This window comes from Eumetopias jubatus, unplaced genomic scaffold (assembly GCF_037043125.1).
Source record: "Eumetopias jubatus isolate StellerSeaLion01/CBP00866 unplaced genomic scaffold, mEumJub1_p1.0 scaffold_4, whole genome shotgun sequence".
Taxonomy (NCBI): Eukaryota; Metazoa; Chordata; class Mammalia; order Carnivora; family Otariidae; genus Eumetopias; species Eumetopias jubatus.
In genome coordinates this window covers 95,933,789-95,952,025 of record NW_028274810.1, presented here as the reverse complement: position 1 = coordinate 95,952,025, position 18,237 = coordinate 95,933,789, and the positions used below count along the sequence as shown (strand labels likewise).

Sequence of the window (18,237 nt, the reverse complement as noted above, 5' to 3'; positions counted from 1 at the left end):
GACCACAGAGAGAAATCCTCTCAGGCCTCTTCCTGAAGCCGCATCCCATGGAGCCTTGGAGAGGATCTCTCTCCTCTGGGGCCCTCACCGAAATGGCAGCATCAAAAGCTCCCTGCCAGTTCCCCTACAACGGAGTCTCAGGGGACAGCCGTGGCCCAGCAGCTATTCTGCCAAGTCATCCATGTGATGCGCTGGCCCAGGGGTGAGGACCAGCCCCTTCCCCGCTTTAGCTCTCTCCCTGTCTCCGAGAACCGAGACCGTTCGGGGCTGAGGCCCGGCCCCATCTCCCTCGCAACTGCTGGTCCAGCCCTTTCCAAAAGCTGTTGCGGCTCCGGCCGCAGTTGGATCTAAACGGAGGGTCCCCGCTCACCGGATCTACCTTCGTACCCCTGCAACCCTCATTGACAACGCCGGTGGTTAACATCGAGTCGTCTCCATGGCAACCGACAGGGTGTCACAGACTCGGGATTACGACTTCTCCGCGTGGGGATTCCAGACAAGAGGTTGGGGCGGCGTCCCTCGGATGCCCTGACCTACACCCAAACTGAAGGGATGGATCCCTTTCCTTCCCGCCCCGGTCCCCGGCCCCTAGCCGGACCTCTGCCACTCTGCGGCCACATCGAGCACGGAGGAGAGGGTGGATTTTTACCGCCGCCCCCCCCTCAGCCCTACGGCGGGGGATGACGGCGGGGTGGGCACCCCCGACCCGCGCCCTCGAGCCCCAGCGGCGGAGCCCCAGTGCGCGCGGGCCGCGCGCGGCGGACGCGGGCGCGGGGGCGGGGGCGAGCAGCGGGCGGGCCCCGCGCGGGGCCTAAGCCCCACCCCCGGGGGCGGGGCCTGGCGCCGGGGAGTGTCAGGAAGAGGAAGAGCGCGGCCAGAGGCGGTGCGGGCGCGCGGCGAGCAGGGGCCGGGCCCAGGCGAGCGCCGCGCGGGCCACCATGGCCACGGACGAGCTGGCCAGCAAGCTGAACCGGCGGCTGCAGATGGAGGACGAGGGCGGCGCCGAGGCCCCGGAGCAGCCCGGGCTGAACGGGGCGGCGGCGGCGGCGGCGGCGGCGGCCGGGGCGCCCGACGAGGCGGCGGAGGCGCTGGGCAGCGCGGACGGCGAGCTGAGCGCCAAGCTGCTGCGGCGCGCCGACCTCAACCAGGGCATCGGCGAGCCCCAGTCGCCCAGCCGCCGCGTCTTCAACCCCTACACCGAGTTCAAGGAGTTCTCCAGGAAGCAGATCAAGGACATGGAGAAGATGTTCAAGCAGTGAGTGCCCGCCCGACCCGCCCCCCCCACCCACCCACCCACCCCGCGCGCCGGCCTCGGGCCCCGAACCCCCGAACCCCGCGCCTCCCGGGACCCCTGCCGCCAATCGTGCGCCCCCGAACCCCGACACACCAGGGGTGGCGACCCCGCGTCCCCTTTCATTTAATCACGAGGCTTCAAGACCTCCTCCCCACCACGCGTGTGAGTCTGGCGACCCCCAGCCCCTGACACGCGACCCCTCCTCACGGTGAGGCGGCCGCCCGTACACCATACGCGCGCACTCGGTGTGGAGGACTGTGCGGCCCCTCCAGGTAACCCCGAGTCCCCGCAAGCCCCCACTACCACCATACACATGAGTCTGAAGATTCTGGGGCTCTCGCCTCGGACCCCTGTGTTAGTGAAGCTTTCCTCGCCACCCACCAGACACCCACGCACCCTGAGATTTGAGGACCCCCGTGGCCTCCCTTTCCCCCTCCCTAACTACTCGAATTCCCTACCCCCACACCCAACACCCTGGTCAAAAACATCCACACACACCCCCAGCGCCTCAACAAACGTTACCATTCCCTACCCCCCATGCTGTACCCATTCTTTTTATTGGGGTCCTTTCATTTCCTCTGCTTATCTCAGATTCCCCTCAACATAGGTTCTGGGCAAAGACCCCCCCCCCTTCAATTATTCAGCATCTGCTAGCAAACTGTGGTCAGAGACCCTCCAGACCCTTCCACCCCTAGCCCTATCCACTCTGCTAGCCAGGACCCCAATCCTTGACCCTCAGGTGGTCTCCTAGGGATCTCTCCATCCCTGCCCCCCACTCTGCAAGTATGTACCACCCATCCTCCCTTCAGGGCTGAGTCCCCTCCTCCCTCCACACACTGTACCTCCCTCTTCTTGCCCTAACCAACCCCCTCAGCAGCTTTGCAGTCACTGCCTTCCGCCACTGTGTGCCCCCTTTCCTCCCACACGCGGTTCCTGACACCCCACACCTCCCCATCTAATTTGCCTGGTTGCTCTCACCCCTACCTTTTCCTCTGTGTAATGCCACACACTGTGCCCTTAGCAGGTTGGACAGACACCCCCAGGCCTGTGGCTCAGCCCTCCCCACCCCCCAAAAAAACTTAAAATCTCTGTGAAGGGACTAAATGGTCCCCTTCTGGTCCATCCCTGAGTCCACCCAGTTGAGACTGAGATGGACAGCCAAACTCTTCACAACCACTGTTGTGCAGGTGGCAGGCTGCGGGGGCGGCGGGGGGGAGTTGTAAAAGCTCGCAGCCCCCTTCCCTTTGGTACCCTTCCCCACTTCTTGTTGCCCGTCCCCTTGCCCCTGGCCCCTGGAGGGGGAACAGGGGCAGGGGTATAGTCTGGAGTGGAGAGGCGCTGACCCACCTTGGCTGAGGCAGGAGGACAGGGCAGGATGGGGCTGTGTACCTAAGCAGCAAGCAGGAAGCCCAGGAGGGGGGTGTTTTGCAACCCCACAGCTTGAGAAAGGCTCTTTCCCACTTCTCATTGCTGCTGCTTCTGCCTGCGGCCCCCACACAGGGAAAGAGGGTTTTGTTTCCCAGACCTGGATGGCTGGGAACCCCATACTTTCCCAAGGGTCAGCCTGGGGGGAAACAGTCCTTAACACTCCTCTGGACCTCTGTGTGGAAATCCCTGGGCCCTGAGGAGCCTGCCTCTTTGACTCCAGGGTCTTTATTGGGAATTCTAAAGTTTCTTTCCCCACCAAAGACTGTCACCATCAGGAGAGCAGGATTTCCAGGATTCCAACCCAAACTGATGGAAAGCTCCTTGAGCCCAGAGCTAGGTATAGATAGCTTCACTGTCTGGAACGTCCTTGTAGAACCTGCCCACCCCCAACCCCCACCCCAGAGTTAGTGCAGGGGAGGTTGTTCAAATGCATCTGTGATTGATAGTGTCTAGGCATTGATAGTATCTAGGTACAAAGGAGCTCCTGGATCCCACCCAGCACCCCTATGACACAGAACTGTCATCATCACCATGACACAGGTGGGCGGTCTGGGCACAGAGAAGTTAAATAACTCGCCAAGACCATACAGCTAGAAAATGATGGAATCAGGATCTGAACTCAGGTCTGTGACTCCAAAAGCCATGTTCCTCCCGTCTGGGTTTTCCGTCACAGACATCTGCCTCCACACGGGAGAATGCACTTCTCCTTCCCATGTTCATGGCTGCTTTCCCACCTCACGGACCCACCATTGGCCCGTGTCTTTCTGCCAGAATCCTCCTTCTCTTGGGCTTCCTCAGCATTGCTACACCCCGCCAAAAAAAGATGGAGCTGTTTGGGAGAACCCATGCACCCCGAATGGGTAGGGACTTGGGAGGCCACAGCTTGATCAGAAGGGCGCATGACCAGAGGAATGGCCTGGAAGCCGCATTTGTGAGCACACTCACCTTCTAGAGAGGCTGTTTGGGGTGTTAGTTTGACAAGGTTTCCTCTGATGAAGTTTGGGGGGAGCTGAACTCCTTCCAACTCCCCTGCGGGCCACCTCTTGGCACCACTGCTGCTTGCTGCTTTGGAAGGGGTGGGGGTAGGGGGCAGGAAGGGGCCGGGGAGCTGGACTTCTAGGGAAGGAAGTGCCTCCCGCCGGGGCCCTGGCGAGGATAGAAAGCTGCAGGTTTTGTATTCAAGGAAACAAGGCTTCACTGTGCCAGCCGAGCCTAGCCCAGCCGAGCCCCGAGCCCTGGCTGGGAACAGCCAACACACAGGCTCTTCGGGGAGGACAAAACCCCTGTTCTGCTTCTGCTGCCCTGGTGAGGCCGCCACCTCCTGGGTCCAAGCGGGGCCCTGCTGAGAGACTTCCACCCTGGTCTCCCGCTCCCTGCCAGGGAGGAGGGGAGCCCAGCCCTCCTGGAAGCCATTCACCGGAGCAGAGTACAAGAGAGAGGGAGGTCCTAGGGAACTGGGAGCTGGCCTTCCTTGGACGGCAGGAGCTAGAAAGCCTGGTCTTCTGTCCCGGCTCTGCCCTGAATTACTTAGTAATTAATTCCCATCTGCAAAAGGAGCAGGCTGTATTCAGCAATGGCCTCCTTATTTCTGAGGGGTCCTGAACCCTTCTGGATGACAGACTGCCTTCCAGGGTCTTCCGGGTCATCCATTTAGTGTCTATCAGCAGGTCCTTCCCGAGGAGGGAGATAGAAGGAGAAGCAAGGGGATTGAGGGAAGCAAGACAGGCTGTCCGCCATCACTGACCTCTCCGTCCAGCCGTGCGGGTTCCGGCCGGGAGAGACCCCCAGCCCTCCTCCCCGTCTTACAGAGAAGGCAGCTAAGACCCAGAAAGTGTGGTGACTGGCTTGGGGTCACAGGGAAGTTTTCAGTGGCCGAACCAGAGCCTCCTTGTCTGTACAGCTGAGGATGGTGGTCTCTGCTTCTCAGGTGGGGCTGGGAGGGGGTGACTCCCGTACAGCTCTGGCATCGTGCCCAGCCTCCGTGGACGCTGGATTCGTAGTCCTGCCTCCCCGGGTGGCCTCAGGCAGCCCCGGCACTTCTAGCCTCTCTCCCCACCTCTCTCGGCCCATCCATTCAGGGCTCTCTCTGGAAACTTCCAGCCAAAGGGGGAATGGTGTGACCCCACGGAGCCTCAAGGGGGCCCGCCTCTGGGCTGGCAGCAGCCTGTGTGAGGCTCTGTGGGGTTCTGTAAGTTGAGCCCAGCCCGAGAGGTCGGCAGCCACGTAATTCTGAACCCGCCGTGGAATCTGAGGAAGATGCCCTAGTTCCCTGCCTGGCCGGCCTCGTCCCCAGACACTGCATCTCATGACCCCTTGCGTCAGAGAGGCAGGCTTCCTTCTCCTTCTGGACGCCTCTGCCCTTCCCTCTTCTCCATTTGCTCCTCCTCCCATGTGTCTCCTCAGACCCTGTCCCTCGCAGAAGCCCCCCTAGCATGCTCTCTGGAAGATAGCAGGACACAGTAGTAAAGAGCCGGAGTCTGTGGGTTTGGAGTCTGTGGGTTTGAATCCCAAGGCCCTTAAACCTTCTGGGCCTCAGTCCCTCACCCTAAAACAGGCAGAGTAATAGAGTAACAGCACCCACCTCACAGAGCTGTTGTGAAGTACTTAACCCAGTGCTCGGCACAAAGGAAGTACTGTGAAGTTCCTGTCCCCTCATCCTTGGGCCTGGGCCTGGTGGTGGCCCTCGGTGGTGTTCCACGGACCCTCCCGACTGCCCCCACTTACCCCCTACAGAGCTGCCCGGCTGGCGAAAGCCTCATGCTCTGGGCCCGACGGTTGGGGAGCCAGCATGAGAACCCCCCTTTTCTCCCGCTGAACAGGCACTCCGGTTGACAGCTACATATGGCTCTGATAAATAACAAAAATGAGAAACACTCATTTTCACTTAATTACGTGGAAGGCAGGTGGCAGAAAAAAGGAAAGAGCAAACGACAGCTCACGTCCACCGCGGGGCAGCCGGGCAACTCTGGGCAGGGTGTTCAGCTTTGCAGCCTCACCCTGCACTAAAGACCCTCCCTGGTTAGGTCTGAGGATTCAGTTTAAAGAGTCCTGGCCCTTTGTAAAGAGTCCACCATCATGTCGGGCCTGTGGGCTGTTAAAAACATAGATACTTTTGAAAAAACATAAAATCTATCCATTTGATCATTCATCCAACACATACTAAGTTTCTGCTGTGTGTAAGTTCTAGAGAATCAAGGGAAGAAGGAAGCTCCCGCCCTCGGGGAGCTTAAAGTCTCATGAAAAGCAGTGGTATAGAGGGGGTCTCTGGGGGTAGAGAGGATGGGCCCATGTGGCTAGAAGTGGAAACTTCCATTTCTTTATCCCGACCATGAGGACTGAACGCACTCACGAGGGATGCCGTGATGATGCATCCCCCTCAGCCAGCCCCCTGCCTCCACACCCTCTCCTTGTTAAGTGGGACCCCCAGGTCCAGTTGCTCACAGCAGCGCAGTGAGGTGGGTAAATCATGACCCCCACTGGCCAGACAAATATCAAGGAGGTTGAGTCAGGCACCCAAGGTTATACTAAGTGTCAGGGGCAGAAGTAGAAGCAGGTCGGCCTGCAGGGAGCTCCAGAGGCGGAGAGAGGGCTGTGTTTATGAATAGAGGGCTTGGGAGGGGGGGCTCTCAGAGCCTCAGGAGGGGAAGCCCTCTGGGGGGGTATAGAGGTTGGGTCCTTCCACCTGCATCCTCCAGGAGCCTGGCCTTCTGGGAAGATGATGCCACACCCCTGGGGAGGGAGGATTTCCCGAACTCAGTGCTCACCCTCTGCTCTTCCTACTTCCCCTTCTGATTCTGAGTCACCTCTCCCCTCCCCCACCCGGGGACTTTTGGTTCCCCTTTGGCTTTGCACCTTCCCGCCTTCTCCTCTGGTCTGGACCCTCTGGGTCCAAGGCCCGGCTTCAGCTGTGAGAGTCCAGGCTCTGGGAGACCAGGCCCTGCCGCCTCAGGGGAGGCCCTCTTGCAAGGCCAGCCCAGGCGGAGGAGGAGGAGGAGGAGACCAGGCAGAGCCGCTCTGAGACCTCAGCAGGGACAGTCCCCACTCCCTCCAGCAGCTGCGTTCCCTCTGACTGCTGAGTAGCCTTCTCCTTGGCTGACTTCCGCTTTTCAAGGACTGCAAAGAAGCAAGAATCCCATGCCAGCAGGGTGCGGCTAGCCGGGAGCCAGGCCTGGGGTTCCTGGGCTGTGTGGAGACCCTTGTGTGACGGAGACGGACACTGTCCGCCTACCCCATCCCCGGCACCTCGTCTCTTATTTAATCCTTTTATGGCATCCTGTAAGCTCATCATCACTCTTGTCACAAATGAGAACACAGGGTTTCCCAGAGGTTATGGGACCTGTCCAGCGTCACACAGCTAGTAAGGAGCAGGGACAGCATTTGAACTTGGGTCTGTCTGACTCCCAAGTCCCTGGTTCCCAGGGGCCCCAAAGAGGGCGGCGGCAGCCGGGTGCTTGTTAGAAATGCAGCTCCATCCCCGGTCTACTGGATCAGAATCCGCATTTTAATACTCAAGTGTCCTAAGCACCAGGCCACCCACAGCTGTCTCCCCGCACTTGCCTGAGGACGTCCCTCGGGTAAGGCAGGTTACTTAGTCTGGGCGGTAAGGGGAAGATTAAGTTAAATAATAAACACGAGGTTGGACTAGACACTCAGTGAATGTTCTTTGCAATCACTGTTGTAACGATAAGTATTATTCAGAGTTGGCAGGACACCCGCTGCTGACATTACAGGCCCGGGGAGATGCCCTCCTAGCCTGGTGCTCACCATGTGGCAGTTGGACCCGAGACTGGGAGGTCCCGAGCCCTGACAAGCCCCTAGCTGATTGCCACCAACCTGGGGGGGGGGCTCCCACTTGATCCTTAGACTCACTGAAAAGCTGTGGGAGAGCCGTGGGCCACATGCATGCACACACGCGTGCGCGCACACACACACCCTCTCCTTGGCTGACATGGCAACAGATCGAGTGTCCGATTCTGCAGATAGGAATGGAGGAAGTGGTGAGTGGCTCATCTTCCCCCACATGAGTCAGACAGTCTGGGGGTGGGGGCGCGCACGACCCAAGGGGCCATGCCGAGCGAGCAGTTAACAGAGAATGTGGGTGGTGGGTGGCCACCTGCGGAGGGAGGCGGGCAGGGTCAAGCTGGCTGCAACAGCGAGCAAGGCCAGAATCTTTCTCTTGTCCAGAACTTTCCTGCCCCAAGGGACCTGCCTTCCCAGTTCATGGGACAAAGAGTAGCAAGGCCTAGGAGCCACTGGGGGAGACAGGCGGAGGAAGGACCGGGTCTGTGAATGCCGAGACCAAAGGCAGGTGGGCCTGGGGGTATCCTTGGTCCATAAACACTGCCCTCTCCAGCTGTTTCTCCTCCTGGGGACCTGCCATGGGCTGAGGGGCCAGCTGCAAAGGCCTGGGATAGGAAGCAGAAGGGACAGAATTGGCGTCTCTGTGCCCCAGCCTTGCCCCCCCTGTGCAGCAGCTGTGGTAATTCCTCATTCTGCCATCAGACTCCACAGCACGGCTGGTAGGTGGGGAGGCTCATGCACGAGGAACAACCTTTTTTTTTTAAATTTCTTTTTTTTATTATGTTAATCAGCATACATCACATCATTAGTTTTTGATGTAGTGTTCCACGATTCATTGTTTGCGTATAACACCCAGTGCTCCACGCAGAACGTGCCCTCTTTAATGCCCATCACCGGGCTAACCCATCCCCCCACCCCCTATGTTAAAAAAAAAAAAAAAAAGGAACAACCTTCTAATAATTCCAAAGCCAACATGGGCTGCCTTAAGTGAAGCAGTGAGCTTCCTGTGCTCAGAGGCATTCAAGACACAAGCAGAAAAACTGCCTTGGGAATCTGACCTTCACGGATGGCTGAACAAGTGGCCTCCCATATCCCTCCCCACCTGCGAATCTCTAGTACAGGGTCTTTGGGCGTCAGGACACAGCGTAGGAGTTAAAAGCACGTGTGTTTCAGCAGGTCTGGGTCCAATCCCAGCTTTGTCCCTGTCAGCTATGGCCTTGGCCAAGTCACTTCCTCCCTGAGCCTCCATCTCCTCATCTGTCAGATGGGGATATTTATGCCTGCTTCACAGGGTTCTCGTGAGGGTCTGATGCAGAATACCTGGCATGGTGCCTGGCGCATAATAAGTGCTCAGCAAAGAGTAGCCACTAAGGATAATACTGTTACGAAACAGGGTGTGGTGTCGATGTGGACACGGTAGGAGCCAGCCCCTGCCCACCCCCCACGACTCCTGGTTATCAGAACCAAGGTGGGGGAGGAGGAGCCAGCTGGGTGGGACCTGCTCGGCCCAAAGGGGCAAAGTCTGCCTGGGTGGTGGCCGGCCGCTCCACTCTCCAGAGCAGATGGGAGGGATTTTGTCACCGGCATCCGGGCCGGCAGCTGCCAAGCCCTGCCTGTTGAGGACTATTCAGGGGGAGGCGGGTAGGAATGTGGGCACAGTGCCAGGTGCAACAGCCTCCCTCCGGTGCTGGAGAAAAGTGCTGAGCTCCCAGTGTGTGAGTTTTGATGCAGTTGGCCCTCCCAGGCAGGCCCCAGGCCAGGCTCTCAACCCAACGCCCCCCAAGCCCTACAGGCTTCAGAATTCAGGACCCTCCATGGGACCAGGAAGAAGAGGGAAGCAGACAGGCAGGAAGAAGGAACGCCTCCAGCTTTGGGGATCCTGCAGTTCACCGGCTGTGTGACCCCAAGGTTGGTCGCTGCCTACTCTGGGCCCCAGTTTCCCTCCCCCACATAACATAAAGCAGGTAGACCAGGCTATGCGGACAGATCCTGTACACTGACTCGCTTTCCCTGGTCCCCCTGAGCCACCTGCACCCTCAGTTACAGCTCAGGGAGAGAGCTGATGGATGAGAGGGTCTCCCCAGCCAGGGGCATCTCCTGTGTTGCCAGTCATCCACTGCTGGTGGCACGGTGACAGTCCCCCCCCTTACCTTGTCACTTCCTTCCCATGAGAGAAGGGGACAGAGTAATCCAGGGCTGATGCTTCTTTCTCCCTCTGCCCAGCAAGAGAGCAAAAGGCTCTGTCCTGCTGTCTTTCCACCTCCCCAAGTGGTGGGGTCTTTGAATCAGGCCCAGTGGGGAAGTAGTGGGAGCCTCGGAGGAAGGGGAGATGCCGGGGGGCAGCGCTGGATCATCTTGCCCACCCCCTGCCTCCAGACCAGTCTAGAGCGAGTGTTTCTCGCAGCCGTGCACCATCAGGACTGGCGCCCAAGGGAGAGGCCCTTGTGTTTTCTACCATCATCATTCTTATCAGCACCATTTTACGTTTTATGTGCAAAGTACTTAACGTACTGGGTGGCACAAACTGCTCAGTGGCCACGATTACAATGCAGTTAGCAGGCTTTAAGTACCCGTTATGTACTAGGCGTTTTATGTTCATCATCTCATTTAATCTTTAATCTTAAAGGTAGGTAGTGATCATGCTTCTATTTATTATTATTACGGTTGGCGTTATTGTCCATGTGCCCATTAAGTGCTTACCGTGGGCCAGGCTCTGTGCTAGGAACTGACGTGGCTTGTCTCTTTTAATCTTTGCCTCCGTCCTGAGATGGGTCTTTGATCCCCACGATGTAAATGGGGAACACTGGGGTTTGTGGGCTCAGGTGACTTGACCAGGGTCAGCCAGCCAGCCAAGTGGCAGATCTGGGATTTGGACCCCAGTCAGTCTCAGCAGAGCTGATGTGACAGAACCTTCAGGGTCATCTTCAGTCACCCAAGGGACTTGGCTGATCCAGTGGCCCCGAGCCCAGGGCACAGAGTAGATGCTTGCTCCTCAGGAGCCTTGTGGGAACGGCCTCCCCCCTACCCCCGCAGTGTCTCCTCCTTTGGGGGACCCAACTCCCACCCCAGCCTCTTCCTGACCTCTGTCGCCTCCCCTTGGCAACTGATCTGATGGCACTGTGACCAGACCCTGCACTGTCCCCCTGGGGGCCAGAGCACGCCCAGGAGAGAGCCCAGACCCGGTAATTGACTGACCTTTGATTGATGCAGGCAGCGGTTCAAGCCGCAGATAAAGCTGCAGGCCAGCCAGGCCTGGGAGTTGCCAGAGACCAACAAATACGGAGCCAGCCAAAGTCTCTGTCCAAGTTCGGACACCTTATCTGCACTTCCTCTGAAACTGAGCCACCCCCAGCTGCAGAAGAAACCCATATACATGAGCAGTAAATAAAGCTGGGGCTCTGGAGAGGCAGGTGGGACAGCAGAGTAGAGGGTGGGAACCCCAGAGATGGGGGGTGAGTCCCTGGCCAGCTGGTCAGCAGGCCAGCGCCCTCACCCCTACTATCCTTGTTCCCTGGTCAGTCACATGGGGAAATAACCCTCCCAGGATTGCTGAGCGCAGAAGTTGTAAAGAAAAAACTGCCTGGCACACAGTAGGAGCTTCCTAGAGGCAACTGGATCTCGCTCTAGTGCTGGCCACACTCCATTTCTGGAGTGCGCTCCGTGTGCCAGGCACTGGGCTAAGTGCGCGCCGCGCAGGAGCTCGGTCAGTCCTCACGCTGACCCTGCGAGAGCGTCACCATCACACCTCAGCTGGAGGCTCACGGGGCAGGGTCTCCCAGAACCCAGGCGGTCTGCGCCAGCCCTGACATGTCATCGCTGACTTCCACGGCCCTTCAGAAAGCGGCGGGGTTTCCCTGAAGGGCGGCGCCCACGTGGCTTGCCCCAGGAAGGACCGGCCCCCTCACCTGGCTGCTCTCCGCAGGGGCAGGGCCGCTCCACAACCTGTCACTTGGGGTCACGCCGCAGCCGCTCAGCCCCCTTCCCAGACTCCAAAGGGGAAAGGAGGGGCCTCTGCCATGCCCCACCCCCCCACCCCAGGGTCCCTCCAGCTTGAAGGGGAGCCTGGAGCATGGGATCGTAGGCCTGCCTGGCCCTCCCAAGGCCCACAGCCCTCTCCCACACCTTCTCACGCCGGCTCCCACCCCAGCCATGGCACTGCCCCCAGGGACCTCTGGCCCATCTGCCCTGTCTCCCTTCCCCCTTGCCCCCAGCCCTGTGGGGAAAAGGGCTTCAGGACCGTGGTCGCTGCAGGGTTCCCAGAACCCCGTCTTCCCCATGCTGCCCCAGGCCGTCACTTCCAACCACTGACTCGTTCGTGAGCTATTTATACCCCGCACACCAACTGCTCAGTGCTCCAGGCAGACGGCTCTGTGCTGCGGGCACCACCAGGACCCCTGGAAGCGGGCTGACACAGAGCAGATGTGCAGGCTGAGGAGCTGGGCTTCCGCCCCCTTCCTTTACTGCTCTGTGACCTTGGGCAGGTCGCTTAACCTCTCTGAGCCTCCCTTATAGAAGGTTATTACGGGGATTAGGTACAATAAAATATGTAAAGTTCCCTGGCACAAAGACAGATTTCAAAAAGTGGTTTCTATTAGTTGCTCAAGGTCATGCGGAGCTTATATATAACTAGGGCTGGGGGAAGGGACCTGGGGAGCCCTGAGGAAGGCACAGAAACGAGGTGTGTGTTTATGTAGCAACGCCAAGACCAGTTCTGCAGCTCAGCCCCTCGGTGTCGCTCTGTTGTTACCAACACACCCAGGCAGCTTGAGGCCTGGGACTACGCAGGCTTCTCTCGGCTCAGAAAGCCCATTTTAGCCCTGAGAGCACGCTTCCCACCCCTCACCAAGAGGCAGTCAGGGCAGGTGTTTGGTTAGCCTGATAAGAGGGCCCACATCCGTCGTGATATGACACGCTCTGCAGCACAGCACTTCCCCAGCCGGGGGAACGGGCCCGGAGGCCACCTCTGACCCAAGCTCTTACCACAAGGAGGCCCGCGAGAGGGACATTTAGACAACCCACACACACACACACACACACACACACTGTCCCCATGTCTGCTACGCCATTGGTGGCAGAAAACAGACCTGCAATGTCCAGACACACATTTATCACCTAATCAGCGTCCCAGCCCTTTCCAGCCATACCCCCCCTCCCACTCACAGCGGGCACACCCTGCGCAAACTGTTCCCTGAATTTGCCCTGGGCCACCTCCCAGCAAGCTACAAGAGGACCTCCCTCCTGGGGCCTCCCTCCTGAGGCCCTGCCCTGTGACACGTGGTACTTTCTGCCTCTCTCCTGGGTGGAGGCAGGAGTAGGGGAGCAATGGGGCCGGTAGGGATGCCAGGCTGGCCCAGGAGATAACATCAGGGTCGCCGCCCCCCCCGCCCCTGCAAGCCGTACCCCGTGTGTCGTGAATTCTTTCTCTCTGCTGCTCCCGTCCCGCTCAGTACAGGCAGGCTGTGGTTTCAGCTTCCTTACACATCGCACTGGCCCAAAAGTTAGCGCTGTTCCACATGTCAGAGGCCGCAGGCCATGTGGGGAGTTGCTTGTCATCAGAGGTAACCAAGCAGTAGCCACGCCTCGGGACTTCACGTGGACTGAAGTCCCTTCCAGCAGCAACAGGGTGACAGGCTCCTCACAGTCCAGCCCGTGGTGCTCCAACCCATCAGGTGTGGGGCGTCAGGATGTCCTTAGCCTCTGCCTTTGCTCCCACAGGTACGACGCTGGCCGGGACGGCTTCATTGACCTGATGGAGCTGAAGCTGATGATGGAGAAGCTCGGAGCCCCACAGACCCACCTGGGCCTGAAAAACATGATCAAGGAGGTGGATGAGGATTTTGACAGCAAGCTCAGCTTCCGGGAGGTGAGCCCGCTCCCCGTAGGGGGTCTCTGAGCTGCCTCGAGTGAGGAGGAAGGGATGTCCATTCTTTCGCATGGTCAGCATTTAGTGACTTTTGTATACCTGACCCTGGCTGGGAGCTTTGGGAATCCAGAGGAAAGCCCTGTGCTCCTAGGGTCCTGGAGTGTAGAGGGGGAGATGCCCAGAGAGCGAAATGGCAGGGTGCTGTGACCCCGGGGGATGGGGGGGCGGGGGGAGGGGGTGACGTGCACTGCATCCAAGAGGGGCCAGGCTCTGCGCTGGGTGACTTCACACTCGGGGGTTCGGTCCGTCCTCACTCTGGGGCAGAAGCCATGAGCAAGCCTGTTCCGTGGAGGAGGAAATGGAGGCTCACAGCCAGAAAACAACGGTAGTGGACCCCAGGCAGCCTCGGGTGAATGACAGCGAACCAGCAAGAAACCTAGAGGAGGCAGAGCAACGGAAAGGCGGTGGGGAGGACGCGTCCACGGAGGAGGGGGAAGGCCGTGCACGATGAGGGTGTGGAGTCAGGATGTGGGTTCAGACCCTTCTGCCGTCACTTTCTGTGGCTGAGATTCGGGGCAGGTTGTCTCTGAGTCTTCCACAGTCTGTAAAATGGGCACAATCCTATACCTTGAGAACTCAGTAAATTGGTTGGGGGAACAGTGGAGACAAAGATACAAGGTAGGTTGGGGCTCTTCCGGGCAGCCGAGCATGGGCACGCAGGCCTGCAGCAGCCCCGGATCCTGGGAGAGCAGGAGATGGGTCACCTTGCTTCCCATTGTACAGACGGGCACACCGAGGCCCAGAGCATGGCAGGAGAGAGCGCAGACCTCTGGCCCCTTGCCCCTCCCTGACAACGTGCTTTTCTCCCTACCCTAGTTCCTCCTGATTTTCCGCAAGGCAGCGGCTGGGGAGCTGCAGGAGGACAGCGGGCTGCACGTGCTCGCCCGCCTCTCCGAGATCGATGTCTCCACCGAGGGCGTCAAGGGGGCCAAGAGCTTCTTTGAGGCCAAGGTGAGGAACCAGAGGCTGTGCGGAGCCCAGGGTGGGGGGCGCTCAAGGACAAGGGTGCCCAGGGGCAGGACAGGACCCTGAGTTAGCTCCAGGGTCAGTGCTCACCCTTCGTGTTCCTGCTGAGGCCGCACGGAGGAGACAGGGCGCTGACGCAAGGGCTGGCCTGGGCAAGGCCCACAGCGCTCCTGGCTTCTCTCCCCTTCCATCAGGCTGGGATCCCTTCCGGCTTCCCCTCTCTCTCTAGCCCACAGAACCACTACCCCCGAAGGACTAGTCCTTGAAAGGTGGGCCTGGGAGATGGCAGAGCAGGCCCAGAAACACGGGGCACTGGCTCATGGACCTCTCAGAGACCCCAGCCCTGCCAGCCCCGGCCTGGAGAGAGTATGGGCCCCAGAGGCGCCCACGTACACAGCAGCCTCCCGGTGCCGCACGCACTTAGATGGAGGGGACAAATACAGCTCCTAGATTCTGACCTCTTGGGGCACCTTCTTTTCCTTCTTTCTCCCTCTCCCCGTGTTAACTAAGAACATTGCTTCTGAAGGCCGCGCCTCCCACTTCCCTCTGGGCTTCTGGGGGTTGATGGGATGTTCCAGGGTTCATCAGTGGGACCTGGTATGCATCTCGGCTTCCCAGGACCGGAAGCAGGATAAGAATAGCAACTTCAGGGGGCGCCTGGGCCCTGGGCCCAGTCGGTTAAGCATCTGCCTTTGGCCCAGGTCATGATCTCGGGGTCCTGGGATCGAGCCCTGCGTCCGGCTTCTTGCTCAGTGGAGAGTCTGCTTCTCCCTCTGCCTATTCTCCTCCCTCCAACTTGTGCTCTCCACGCCCCCAAAATAAATAACAAAAGTTAAAAAAAAAAAAAAAAAAGAGCAACACCAAAGCTCTCACTTATGGGACTCACGCTAGGCAACAACCACCAAATACATGTTCTAGCTTCCAATCCCCTTAACGAATCCGCGAGTCAGTTATTGAGCTCTTCAGGCTCTGAGTGGGAAACTGAGGCTCAGAGAGGTCAGTGAAGCCCCCGGCCCCGGGCCAGTGCTAGCGAGAGGCAGAGCGGTCCGTGGGCTGGCAGGGGCAGGGCCCAGGACCGAGGGCCCGAGAGCCCACGGTGGAGGCGCAGACGCCCCTCCCGCCCTAACCCCCGTCACCCCGACTCCACTGCAGGTCCAGGCCATCAATGTGTCCAGCCGCTTCGAGGAGGAGATCAAGGCGGAGCAGGAGGAGAGGAAGAAGCAGGCGGAGGAGATGAAGCAGCGGAAGGCAGCCTTCAAGGAGCTGCAGTCCACCTTCAAGTAGCAGGGAGCTGCAGCCCGACCGCTTGGCCCTGGCCCCAGCGCCCAGTCCAGCCAGCAGGGGTGGGCAGACTGGAGGCCGAGCCTGAATCCTGGGCTCTGTCTGAAGGAACCATACGGAAAACCTCCCAAGCCTGTGAACGGAGCCAGCTGAGGGGTGTCCAGGCAGCCCGCCCCCCCCGCCCCCCCGCTCTTCCTGAGGCTGGGCCGCCTGTGCTGGCTCCTTGGCCTGGCCCAGCCCTCCCTGGCGACCCCGGTGTGTCTCTCGCCCCTGGCCGCCCCCTGCCTGCTCCAGCTCTGCCGCAGCTCCGAGCCCAGCTCCTGGGCCTGGGGGACTCGCTGCCCCGGGTGCCTGCCCTCCATACACTCTCCTCCTCCCTGCCCAGCGGCCCCTTGCCCTTAATCTGCAGACCGCGTGGCCCATGGGGCCCTCAAGCCGCTTCCCAGTCCGGGGAGGATGGACGGGAGGAAAGTGGCGGGCTCCAGCGCTGTAGTAGGACTGAAGGGGCTAAGCAGAGGCACGGGGGCTCCCCACCCCCGACGACTGTTCCTCCAGCCCTGCCTCCTCTCTCTGCTGGAGGGGAGGGGAGCTTCTGTTTAGGCAGAGGGACCCAGGCCCGGGCACCCCATGTCCACACGGAGGCCCCAGCCAAGCAGGGGAGGGGGCAGCTGTGCTGATCTACCTCACGGGCCCACGCTCTGCCGCCCGTGCCATGGATGGTGGGCAGGGAAGGCTCCGGGGGCAGAAAGGCCACTCCGCAGTCTCCCTGGAACCACCCAAGGGTCCCAGGGGCTCGGGAGAGAGCAGGGTGGGGAGGAGGGATTGGCCCCTTCACAGGGAAGGAAACCAGCGCCTGGCTCCATTCTCTGGGACGCGTCCAAGAAGTGCTTTAAGTGGCTTGCTCGGACCAGGCGGTGGGGAGCAGGGGCCTTGCGTGGCCCCTTCACACCATCCTTCCCCCAAGTGATGGGCACCGCCTTGTCACCAGCGACGCGACTTGTCCCGTCACCCCCCCTCCCCGAGGAAGCATGGGGACCCAGCCCTCCCTATGCCCATCCGCAGACGGGCGGCGGCCAAGCCGGTGCCACCAGCCTGGTCCCACGCAGCTCCCAGTGTGCTCACTTCCGTGCGTGCGTGTCCACGTGTGTGCGCATCTGTGTCCGTTGCCGTGTCGTGAAACTGTGCCCGTCACCCAGTCCAAACCAGTGAGTGGCCCTCAAGGCCACTGTTATGCAACTTTCAGTGTGTGTCATGACGTCACTGCTTTGTAAACTTGATAACTCTTTATTTTAGTAAGATGCCCCAAGAGTCCACAAAACTCCTGTTGGATTTGCAGAGGTTTTATTTTTTTGGCCTTAGAATCTGCAGAAATTAGGAGGTACTGACCCTAGTGCGGCAGTCTTGGCCCTGGATTGCGTTTGCCTTAGCGGATGTTTATACAGATGAATATAAAAAGTTCTTTTTCTTTGGCTTATTGCTTCCCCCCCCCGCCTTCTCACTTTCCCCCAAAGAAAGCTACTTCTTCATTTGGTGGTACAATTATTTTTTTTAACTAAAATAAGATAAAAGTCTATATTCTTATGTGTGTGTGGTTCTTGTTGGTTGGTGGAGGAGGGGAGGGGCTGGGAGAGGAGGAAGGGGACAAGGGCACCCGGTGCTGGGGCAGCATTTGTTCAGGTGGCTCCCGTGTCCTGTCAGAGGCCCCAGGAGGAGGCTTTTCCTAAGGGGGGAGGCTGAGCATGACGCCCACCCCCTCTCACTAGGGGCTACTCTAAGCGCTTTGCATATATTTACGTAGGTAATCCTCACAACCAGCCCATGAGGGGTGCTGTTTTGCTTCCCAGAAAGTCTCCCAGAGGCACCCGGGCTGGGAGGAGACAGACGGGGCTGGGGGGGGGGGGCGGTGGGGGCGCCAGGATGCAGACCCAGGCCCTCAGCCCGCAGCCGGTCCCCCTCCCCATCTGCTCGCCCGCCAGGCAAGTTCAGATGAGGGCATGCACCGGAAATGGCACCACCACTGTGGGCGTTCTAGATAGATGCACCCAAGAGCCCCCCAAGATTCTCCCGCATGCAGACACACCCCAAGCCTCCACCCCCCAATACACACACACACACACACACACACACACACACACACACACACACACACACACAAGACAGGCTGGGGTGGTAGCATGATGAGGAAAGATCCAGGGTGCTCCCCATGTGGCATTGGACAGATCAAGCTCCTATTGGGTCACAGGCTCCCACAGGTCTGTCCAAAGTGAAGGTGGGCTAAGGTCTCTAGGGTCTTCCCAGCCCTGCAGTTTCCAGGTAGGGGGTGCAACCTGAGTTGGGGTGTGGGAGTGTGGGATTCGATTGAGCATTGCTGCCCCCAGGTGGACGTGGCTGGTACTGCAGCAAGCCAGGCTCCCTCACCTGCCGGTCCTTGGGGTGGGTTTCCTGGGGAAGGCCACCCGCGCAAGCCGCCCAATGCTAAAGATGCCACCGTCATGAACACAGCATGTTAGGTTCAGCGCTGTCTTTTGGTGCCCCTTCCCCAAGG

General features: G+C 59.5%; 1 protein-coding gene across 1 annotated transcript; it reads left to right on the top strand.

The window, feature by feature from the left end:
* The first annotated feature begins 871 nt into the window (after positions 1-871).
* EFHD2 (EF-hand domain family member D2) lies at positions 872-16,301 on the top strand. The gene is made up of 4 exons (XM_028108507.2): positions 872-1,255; positions 13,238-13,385; positions 14,262-14,396; positions 15,564-16,301. The coding sequence occupies exons 1-4, from the start codon at positions 939-941 to the stop codon at positions 15,693-15,695; spliced, it is 732 nt and encodes a 243-aa protein (XP_027964308.1). The 5' UTR covers positions 872-938; the 3' UTR covers positions 15,696-16,301.
* The last annotated feature ends 1,936 nt before the right edge of the window (positions 16,302-18,237 follow it).

Bases quoted from the DNA above. Each gene is read 5' to 3' on its own strand.
- EFHD2 (XM_028108507.2), top strand. From the start codon at position 939: ATGGCCACGGACGAGCTGGCCAGCAAGCTGAACCGGCGGCTGCAGATG. The intron at 13,386-14,261 runs GTGAGCCCGCTC...TCCCTACCCTAG, and splicing joins GCAAGCTCAGCTTCCGGGAG to TTCCTCCTGATTTTCCGCAA. The intron at 14,397-15,563 runs GTGAGGAACCAG...ACTCCACTGCAG, and splicing joins AGAGCTTCTTTGAGGCCAAG to GTCCAGGCCATCAATGTGTC.